The sequence below is a fragment of the Oxyura jamaicensis genome, chromosome 17 (genome assembly GCF_011077185.1).
Source record: "Oxyura jamaicensis isolate SHBP4307 breed ruddy duck chromosome 17, BPBGC_Ojam_1.0, whole genome shotgun sequence".
In the NCBI taxonomy this organism is placed as follows: Eukaryota; Metazoa; Chordata; class Aves; order Anseriformes; family Anatidae; genus Oxyura; species Oxyura jamaicensis.
In genome coordinates, this window is record NC_048909.1 from 2,706,838 (window position 1) to 2,717,170 (window position 10,333).

At 47.4% G+C, this 10,333-nt stretch overlaps 1 protein-coding gene across 2 annotated transcripts; it reads left to right on the forward strand.

Annotated features, from left to right (window-relative positions):
• Nucleotides 1-360: 360 nt before the first annotated feature.
• On the forward strand, nt 361-4,145 carry ATP6V1G1 (ATPase H+ transporting V1 subunit G1). Of its 2 annotated transcripts, XM_035341748.1 has the most exons (3): nt 390-550; nt 1,871-1,971; nt 3,395-4,145. In XM_035341748.1, the coding sequence occupies exons 1-3, from the start codon at nt 469-471 to the stop codon at nt 3,566-3,568; spliced, it is 357 nt and encodes a 118-aa protein (XP_035197639.1). In that variant the 5' UTR covers nt 390-468; the 3' UTR covers nt 3,569-4,145. The 2 variants fall into 2 exon arrangements, with proteins under 2 accessions (XP_035197640.1, XP_035197639.1); XM_035341749.1 differs by lacking the exons at nt 1,871-1,971; nt 3,395-4,145 and adding an exon at nt 681-950 and having other exon boundaries at nt 361-627.
• Nucleotides 4,146-10,333: the final 6,188 nt, after the last annotated feature.

The window sequence follows — 10,333 nt, forward strand, 5'->3', positions numbered from 1 at the left end:
AAAACCCTTTATTTTCATTAATGTTATTAATTTTAGAATGTATATAATTAACTTTTCATAATGTATTTATTTAATGAATATATTAAAAACCTTTATTTTATTAATTTTGTTAATAATTTTGTTGATTTTGTCAATTTTATTAAATTTATTAAATTTATAATTTCGAAAATGTATATTTTATAACGTATTTATTTTTTAAATTTTGAAGGAACAAAACCCCATCCTCCTGCCCGTCCGGGGGGCGGGGAGGGGGTGGGGGACTGAGAGCTCCTGGGGGCGAGGCCTGTGCTAAGGGGGCGTGGCCTGTGCTAAAGGGGCGTGGTCTGTGCGAAGGGGGCGTTCCCGAGCGTGCTTCCCGCTGGAGGAGGCGTGGCCGGGAGGCGTGACGCAGGACGTAGCGGCGCGGTGACGCATTACGCAGACGCTGCCGGCGGAGCAGCAGCAGCAGCAGCAGGAGGGGCAGGGGCCATGGCGAGCCAGTCGCAGGGCATCCAGCAGCTGCTGCAGGCCGAGAAGCGCGCGGCCGAGAAGGTGGCCGAGGCCCGCAAGCGTGAGTGCGGCACGGGGCGGGCGGCGACGGGACGGGGCCGCTGCGGGCCGCGGCTGAGGCCCGGCGTGGTGCTAGGCCCGGTGCTGGGCCCGGTGCTGGGCGGCCCCGCGGTGTGCGGGCCCCAGGAGCTGGCCCCGCTGAGGGAGCCCCCGGCTGGCGGCAGGCTGCTCGGAGCCCCCGCCTGTTGTCAAGCCCCACGGGGTTCTTCCCTTCACGAGCCTGGCTTGTATCAGGACTAGTGCAGCCAGCCCGGCCAGAGAGGTGACCGTCCCCCTGTGCTCGGCTCTGGTGAGGCCGCACCTCGAGTGTTGGGTTCAGTTCTGGGCCTCTCACTACAAGAAGGACATCGAGGTGCTCGAGAGTGTCCAGAGAAGGGCTATGAAGCTGGTGAAGGGCCTGGAGTACAAGTCCTGTGAGGGGTGGCTGAGGGAACTGGGGGTGTTTGGTCTGGAGAAGAGGAGGCTCAGAGGAGACCTCATTGCTCTCTGCAACTGCCTGAAAGGAAGGTGTGGGGAGCTGGAGGTCAGCCTCTTCTCACAGGTAACTAGTGATAGTTCTAGAGGGAATGGCTTCAAGTTGTGCCAGGGGATGTTCAGGTTGGAAATGAGGAGACGCTTTTTCTCAGAAAGAGCAGTCAGGCATTGGGACAGGTTGCCCAGGGAGTTGGGGGCATCCATGGGGCTGTTAAAGGAAAGGCTGGATGTGGTGCTTAGGGACATGGTTTAGTGGGTGACATGGGTGGTACCATTGTTTGGACCAGATGATCTTGGAGGTCTTTTCCAACCTTAATGATTCTGTGGTTCTATGTCTTGTACCCACTGATGGCGTTGCAAGGAGCAGCTTGTTGTAGTGCTCTCTGAGGATAATGCTGAGTGAAGGGTTTGGTGGGAAGTCGTGCACTACTCAGTTCTCTCTCTTGCTTCCCCAACTGACCTGAAGCAAAGCTAAAATTGTGTTCTTCCTGCTGTGTTGTTTGGGATCACTCTGAGATGCTCACGTAAGCAAAGCCAGGCCTGCAGGTTGCCTCATGTATCCACCGGTTGTGAGAACTGCTCCAGCTGTGGCTGCTGGAAGCTTGGTGCTTGGTGAGCCAGGCAGTGGTTCGGCGTTACATGGGGCAGCGTGGTGCTCCTGAGGCTGGCACCACGAAGCCCCACGGGTGCGCAGTTTGTGTGGTGCTGACAGCCTCCTGCAGAAGGAGGTGCTGCAATAGCAAATGCCACGGTAATGGTTTTGCATCAGGTCACTGAAGGGGTGGGGGGCAGTATGCTCTCAGTACTTTCTCTTCTTTATTTCACATGCTGTATTCTTTCGAAACAGGAAAGAATCGGAGGCTGAAGCAGGCCAAAGAAGAAGCCCAGGCAGAGATCGAGCAGTACCGCCTGCAGAGGGAGAAGGAATTCAAGGCCAAGGAAGCAGCGGTGGGTTTGCTAGATCACTCACTGTTACCTACCCAGCCCCTTAGCCCTAAAACTGCACGTACTTGCCTTGAGAATCACCCTCAGGGTGAAACATGTTGCCAGAGGTCCACTTCCCTAACTGCCTTCCTCTGATGCACAGCCACGTGTCGTGGAGAGACTGGTGGAAGTGAATCAGTGTGGTCTGTTGTGTCTTGAGAGCCAGAGCTATTTGTAGCAATGAATTAGCGTGGTAAGCTCAGGTACCCCCTGGTGCTCTGGGGGGATCTCAGCCCCCCCAGACCTGCTCTGTGTAGCAGCGTCAGAAAAGACAGAGCTCGTTCCTCCTATGGCCAGCTGGTTTCCACGCTGCTAACTTGGTGGAAACCACTTGCCTTGTGGACAGCGCTCTTTCGCTGAGGAAGTTGCAAGGCGTGTGCTCTGCTCAGCAGCCTGCTGTGTGCCAGGGTGTACGTCTTCCTCTCGTTCTGGGCAAGAGGAGTTAGTGCCCAAAGGTGTACAACTGAGGCCCCTTTCCCACTGAGGGCTGTAGCACAGGTAGGGTGGTTTTGCTTGCTGTGTGTTCCTGCCATTTCTTTTGAAATCTTCAAGAAACGATCTGGCAGCTCTCTGCTCTGTCCAGTTTTTGGTTAGCACAGTAACACCCGCTCTGTGTTCCTGTATAACAGCCTTCCTGCCAGTTGGTCAAAATTAATTTGTTAAAATCACATTTTAGTTTGGTTCACTGGGTGTATGATACCAGGCAATTCCAGGCTAAAAAGTAGACTTTACTGCATGACGGTTGGTTCTGTTTAAGTTACCCTTCTACAAAGAGAGAAGCTCTTTGAATTTGAGTCCCAGGGTACTCTCTGTCTCAGCATACTTTTCCATGCCTCTGTTTTCCCCACTTAGAACGAGAGCTTGCTCTCTCTGCCTTTGCTTATGGAGTAAAGGAGATGCTGTAATCCATGAGAAACTCCTTGGCGTGCATATCACACATCCTGCAATCCTGTTAACAAGCCAGGGATTTTCATAAAGATTCTTCTAGCAATAGGGATGATGTGGAGCCTGGGCTTCACTAAATCACAAGTACTAATTTCCTTACACCATCGGGTACAGCAGTGCGCGGGGATTCACAGTTCCAGTTGCTGGTACAGTAGGATGTTGAATTCTGGAATTCTTCAGAAGCTTCTGCTCTAAACTGGTAGCTAACAAACGAGAAGATAAAATGCAGAGGTTGTGGGTGATAAACTAGGCCAAGTTTGGGGGGAAATCTGAGAGGACAGTCTGAGTGTACTCCTATCTTTTCAGAGCAGTTATTCCCCAGCAAAGACTAACGGCTGAGGTGCACTGAGGCAGTACAGAACGACAAAATACAGAGCTAATCAGAATGTTTTCTCTGTCAAACAACTTGCATGTGAGCTTCCTCTTTCCTTTGCTATTGTAGGCACTTGGATCTCATGGCAGCTGCACCACTGAGGTTGAGAAAGAGACCCAGGAAAAGATGAGTGTAATCCAGCAGAACTTCCAGAAGAATCGTGAGGTGGTCCTCTCCCAGCTGTTGTCACTGGTGTGTGACATCAAGCCTGAAATCCACGTGAATTACCGCATCAATGGGTAGTGGTGGAAGAAGGAATAAGCGTGTGAGAAATGCTGCTAGCAGCATTTGAGGTTCAGGTGGAATGTACAGCTCTCAGCCATACCTTAACTGTTCTTGTGAAGGTGTTAAATTATTTCAGTGAGCTGTAGGCTATCGGCATCTTGTCGGACTTCTATTAGTTTCTTAATTGACATAGATCTAGAGCTTAATCAAACATTACATGACCATGTCTCAAATCTGTGCTAAGTTATTAAACGTGTTCAGGTTGGCACATTAATGCTCCCTTATTTCGGGTTAGTATTCAGTGAGAGGCTTTCCTCTGAGAAGTAGAAAGGGGAGAGATGCTGGCCTTGAGCCAGTAATTGTTAGACCTGCATAACTGTATTGTTGTTGACCAAAATGCGTTTTTCAGTGTGTTGTTAGCCTTCGTACAGGGTTAAACCTCGTCAGAAGAATTCTCTGGCTGTACAGTGCTAGCTGATAATCTTCAGGTGCTTGAGTTTCTCTGTATTGAATATCCGCTGTATATTCTGCTGTTAGCTTGAGTTACAAGTCTGGCACCATGACACTTGAAAGTAAAAACACTCAGTTAACTCCAGAGTCTCTGTAGTCAGTCTTCTTGTGCCTGCTAACTTGTTTTGAATCCTGTCGGTACTCTCAGTGTGCTGCATGAAGAGTCTGGGCTGAAGAATGAATATCAAATATTGATAAAAGAAAGTAGGAGAAAGCAAATGTCTGAAGGTCACAGCAGGTAAGTTTAAAACCCGTTAGAGAGCTCCTCCTCTTGGCTCCAGTCTGATGCTTTACCAGCCAGATCGTTCTGAAAACCTCCAGGAACAAATGTTCTTCTGACTATTAGGGGAAATAAAACGTTGCCAGTTCACTAGTATAGTTTGATAGCCAGGGACTGTGCGGTAATTATCCCTCCTTTAGCCAAGTCCTAGGCACTGCTTGTTTATACCAAGGTCATGCTGTATCCTGCAGCATCCTGCTGTGCTCAGGAACAGTGTGAAATAACCGTTTCACTCTTTAGTCAAGAATACACACAGGTACATCAAGAACTCTCATGTTTTAGCAGTTTATTCCACCCCACCCTCCCCCAGCAGAATATTAAGTGTAACTTTGATTTTTTGGGGTTTAGTTTGAAGCTTTTTGCAAAAAGGAGACCTCAGTCAGCACGTAGCTGATCCAACCTGCAGTTCGTGCAGTTGGAAGAAACCTTGATGTTGTTCCTCAGGCAAAACCTTGGGTATTTCTGCAGACCTGTAGAGTTTGATTGGGAGGGAGGAAAGCAGGGAGGGTGGAAGTTTTAAAGAAACAACTATCTGCCAGCAGTCACGCAGGGCGATGAAAGAGCAGACTGCTGTGGTGTCTCCTGTAGTAATATTTTAATGCTAGTGTACTGTAGTTCTGAAAGCATCCCTTTAGGAATTGAGGCTATTAAATGGGTTGTAAAATTGAAACAAAAGCCTCCTGTGAAGTAAAATGTGTCAAGCTGGGAAAAAGCCAGGTTGGTACAAGGAGAACAGGACCAAAGCATTTTTAATCACTCTGGTCTAATGGCTGGAGAAGTGATGTGGCCTCATAAAAGGTTGTAGCCGTGCTAATTCTGGTCTGTCCTTTGGAGATGAAACTTTTCCTCCTGTTGAGAACAGGTGCTCAGATTCCAGCATGATACTCCTCAAAACAGTCCTAGCTCCAGGCTATAATTAGCAATTTCATCCACTTTTTTATCAGTAAAAGGAGGCTCTTTGTCTAGAAAAAAATAACGGTGCATGTCCCCACTCTCCTACTGATCTGTCGTATCCCTTTGTTAAATGAGCACTTCTTACCCTGGTTCTCTAGAACAGGGAGAGACAGAAAGGAAAAAAGAAGTAAAACTCCCCTGATTATTTATTTTCTGGTAAAAGAGGATGTGAAGGCTTACTCTTCAGAACACGCAGAAGTTCCAATGCTTGCAAGATTATCAGTTTTCTGTAATGTTTCCCTGAAATTCAACTGGTGAGAATTACCTGACTGCGTTCTTCGCACAGAAGCATTTCCAGTTACTGCCTGCCAGGAAGGCTGGCTTTGTTTGCAGTGTAGATGTGTTGTTTTAAACTGAGATTCTTTAATCTTACAGTGAGGTTTTCTGAGAAAAGGAGGCCCACTGCTGTCTGTGCTGAAGCCAGACTCCTGACAAATTCTCTGCAGGGAGCAGTTTCTACTGGCAGACGTACGGAGTTAGAAACACAGAGGTATGGAGTTAGACACACAGCTTCTTGCATCTGATCGAGACTTCCACCTGTTCTGCAACAGGTTTGGTTAATAAAACCAGCCCCAGCTGCTAGTACAAATCTGTCTGTCCCTGAAGTCTCCCTGCTGCCACTCTCTGCACTGTCCCTGTCAGATGTGACCCCATGTATATGTGATGTAACTTGCTCTCGTACCCCAGAAAGGGATCAGAAGCTGCTTTAAGCATCTATAGCACCAATTCATTTCCTTTGAGCTGTGACCCCTGGAACTAATGGACAGGTGCCAGCACAGCTGGTCTGGTGCCGTATGGAGGTAAAAAGTGTCCAGCACTGCTGTTCTGTTCGTTCAGTGTCCAGCGAGTAGCTGTGGCTGTTTCCTCCTGGATAAAGCTGCGTGCAGCGGAGCAGTTCCTGGGATCAACATGGGCATAGTACAGGACTTACACAGCATGATTTGGCACCGGTCGCATCCGTGTTCAATGGTTTGGAGTTGGTCTTTGGGGTGTTTCTTTTAGACATTGTGTACTTTACAGTTGATGCTTTTCATTATGAAAATACCATTGAGAAGACTTGTCCTCTGTACCATGGGGAGAGCGCCAGATGGACAAATGGCTTATTAACACCAAAATATTTGCGTCATCTGGATGGCTTAACATGCAGTACAAGGTACAATTAGGACACATTTGTCCTGCTTGAAGTCCGAGCTCAATTTTTAGGGCTTGCCTGTGCTCACAGAGCTTGCTCCCTGCTCAGTTTGTGGTGTTCAGCCTGAAGGTCAGCATCTCCTTGCTGCTGCCTGTTAAGGAGTGCTCCAGATACAGCTCCTGCTGTCTGGTGCAGGCAGGCTGCTCGAGTCCTTGCTGGAGGTGATGCTGAGGACAAACTGGCCGCTGGCGTTTCTGGGCAAGCTGAGCACAAATTTACTTGGTACCTCAGGGCAGTTTCAACATCAGTATCCTATGCAGACCGCCTAGATGGATGGTTGCAGCCTTGTTAGCGAGTGGGGACATGGAATGAGGTGCCCACTGCAGGAGAGAGATGGTGTGCCGGCTGTGACTGAAGAGAGACAAAAAGGACAATTTGATCTTTTGCTTGGCACCCCCCTCTGGAAGGGAGGGATGAAATCAAAGCCCCTCGACACCTCTGCTCTGTCTGATACTTTTTTTTTTTTGTCATTTCAGACTCTATGTCCTGGGCTTCATCCCTTGTACAGTTCTTGCAGTTAAGTACAAAATCTAGGTAGGAGAAGGGCCTAGCAGGATTGTGTGCAGGGGTGACCCTCCCTGGTCGTTCACAGCCTGGGTGATCCCAGGAGGTGCCCCGGAAAGCAGGCACGTGGCAATGCAGTGCTGATGGTGCTTCCTGTGAAATAAGAACAAGGAACAATTATTTTTATGGGAACATTTTGTTTGAAACTTAGCATGTGATTTTCGTTTCAGGGCAAGTGATTTTCTGATCTGAAGATCACCCCTGGTTCCTTTTCCCTTCTGGCTCTGTTCCCAGGGTCCAAACAGAGAAACAGCAGGCAAATCATCCTCAGCCATGTATCTAGAACCCAGGAATTTGGGAATGTTTTCATTGAGAGGAGAGCAATTTTGGCTGCCAGTGCTTTATCAGAAGGTCCCCAGGCAGCTTGACTTGGACAGTGCAGAACCACAAGAGAGGACTCTGAGTCTTCCCAGTGCTGTGGCTGCAGCTGGTTTTGATTGGAGCCTTTTGCTGTCCTGCTCGGCTGGGTGCTGGGTGCTCACATAGAGGATTTGCCTTGCAGGAATCATTCAGTGTATTCGAGTGTGTAAATCCAAACTTGCCAACCTTAAATTCCTCCTGCTTTTGCACGACACCTACGCAATTCCTGATGATCTTTAAAAAGCGTAGAGCTTTTAAGGCTAGGAATAAGCCCATCAGGCTGCTGGCAGTCCTTGCCTTCCTTCTGTCCATAGCTCCGGGCTCCTGCTGTTTTCCCTGCACCCGTGCCCATCAGATGTAGCAAGCAGGACAAGCTGGTCGCAGATAACTACGTAAGAACAATACCATTCCTTTTACCTTCCTCTCTCTTTGCCTACATGAAAGCTGCTTGTTTTTCCTCTCCTTTGTTTCCTTCCTCATCTGGAATCCTTTTCTCTTATCTGACACCAGTAGTTCTTGCGTTAGTGCAAAATAAGAAAGAAAAGCCTAGAATCGACTGTTCACAACTGAGGTTTTGGCTTCAGAGCATTAGTAAAAAAAACTATCAAAAACCCTCAAGATAAATGTTCCGCTGAAAAAGACAGTTCCCCAAAATAATCCAAGTAAGAAGGTTAGTTTAATCTTTCTTTGAGGTTGAAAGGAGAAAGTATTAATTTCTTGCAGAAAAGATTGTATCTTGGACTGGCATAGAAATAGAAAATAAATAGGTATGAAATTATATTAGGCTGTCTCAAAATAATCTAATAAAGCACCAGCTGAATCAATAGCCAAATCATTATCCAAGGCACATAGCAAGTGTCCTCTTTTTAATTTGAGGTGCAAGAAAGAGGCTTTTGCATTACCATAATAAAAAGCATAATAATATAAGTCTTCATAGGAAAAAAGGCAGAAAGTAGGGAAGAAAAAGAACCGTACTTCATGCCGTAAGCGAGTGTCATTTTTCATTTGAAACATGTATTTTAGGAATATTGTGAAATGAAGTTTTTGTATTTAATGACTGTCAATCTGTCAGCTTTGTGGAGCTGTTTGACCAAAAAAAAAAAAAAAAGCAGTCTGTAAAAGAAGACTGTGTGCTGGAAGAGGGGAAGGGCAAGACAAGGCTTTCAACAACTTTGTTCTCCTCATTAAGGCTCACTGGAAAAAAACACAAACTGATGAAAGTTATCTTCAACTTCTGCTGAAAGTGCAAATTCATCCAAAGAAATGAGATCTGCCTGCGTTGGCTGCTGCTCTCTGCTGCAGCAGGCACAGCTGCAAACAAGACCCACGAAGGGAGAGCCTGCAATTGCATGCAGACCACTACAAACGGGGCAGGGGTAACAGTGATGTGCCATCAGCTTTGGCTGGTTTCAGGTATTGTAGGAAAATTATATTTGTCAAGCCATGTAATTAATAGCAAATATGGTCTTGGGGGTCAGAAAAAAAGGAAAAAACAAGACTGAAGGGCATGTGCCTCAGTATTTAAAGCCGTGGGACCTGAAGTAAGAGGCAGGATCTCAGAAATGGTGTTAAAAACAGGCCAGAGGATGAGGTTTTCCCAGAGGACAGGGCTAACTGGTTACTGTCAGGCTGGGGAAGCATTTCAGATGGCAGCATTTTTTTTTCCCAGAATCAGGTTCCCTGTAATTTATTCATTAATGCAGAGCAATGGAATAGAGAGTACAGTTATAATGTATGTCCAGGGCACCAAGCTGGGAAGAGATAAAAACAGTACAGAGAACTGAATTACAATTTAAAATGATCTTGATAAATGGGAGAAATGATCTGAAACTGATAGCATGAAACTCCCCTAAGAGAAGTCCAAAGCTGAGCTAAGAAAGGTGAAATCAAATACACAAACCCAACCAATAACCAGCTGCACGGCACTGCAGAACCTGTGACAATTAAACTTTCCCCAGACTCAGCTGGCAAATATTTTGGTTGTGAAGTGAAGTTGCCATGCTGCAGCACGTTAATACAAGTGTCCCGTGTCAGGTGGAGGTGAGAAAGAGATTTGTTGTGGTTGTGCATGGGGTGAGGTCTCTGCCCCCTGGTTGGATTCGGAGCTTTGAGGCCCTGTGACAGAATGACGGAGACCTGAAATAAACCTGGAGTTGTTTCAGAGGGGACAGATGTTGATTTTACACTAGGTTCACCGAGGCTAGAAGTCGTCATTGGCTTAATTTGCACCAGGATCGATTTAGCCTGGAGGTGCTGCCTAGCAGGGCAAGCGAGCCTGCTGCGGTGACTCTGGGGCTGGCAAGTGAGAGCAAGTGAAGTGGGAGGGGGAGGCTTTGCCAGCAGCTCTGCCTTGGGTTAGCATAAGCCAGGACTTGCTTCTTTAGACACCAAAGAGGGAAGCTTAAGAGAACCCTCGGGCTGCATTAATTCTGATTTACACACAACCACGTCCCCTGCCAGCCCGCACAAGCCGAGCATTCAGCCAACACGTTGCTTTCTGGAGTAGAAAAGTCTGTGCTTTTGTTCAGTTTTAATTTCGCTCGTTCCCATTTCAGCTTCCGAGCCCCCAGCCCAGGGACGTTTGGAAGACCTCCACTCGCAGGGCACAGGCTCTTTGCTTCTGCCTGGCTTTTTAAACGAGACCGACCTCCAAGGGTGTCAGCTGGGCGCCGTGCAGCCGCAGAGCCGCGCGCCTGTTTGGGATCTTGCCAGTGTCCTCTTTCTGTTTTAGGCAGATAGTTCCTTCTTTCTGGTGAGCTTTTGCCTGACCTTCCAAAGTCCTTTCTGGTTTACTGTTTGACTTTGTATTTGCAGTACTCCCTGCTGGTTTAAGAGGCTTGAATTTCTGTTCTCTGCTTAATGCTAAAGTTTTGGTGGGACTGGTAATAGCTGGGATAGGAACGTTACAGACACAGCTTTGTGC

Excerpts from the sequence above, each read along its gene's own strand:
- ATP6V1G1 (XM_035341748.1), top strand. The coding sequence starts at position 469 with ATGGCGAGCCAGTCGCAGGGCATCCAGCAGCTGCTGCAGGCCGAGAAG. Across the intron at positions 551-1,870 it reads GGTGGCCGAGGCCCGCAAGC|GAAAGAATCGGAGGCTGAAG; the intron begins GTGAGTGCGGCA and ends CTTTCGAAACAG. Across the intron at positions 1,972-3,394 it reads TCAAGGCCAAGGAAGCAGCG|GCACTTGGATCTCATGGCAG; the intron begins GTGGGTTTGCTA and ends TTGCTATTGTAG.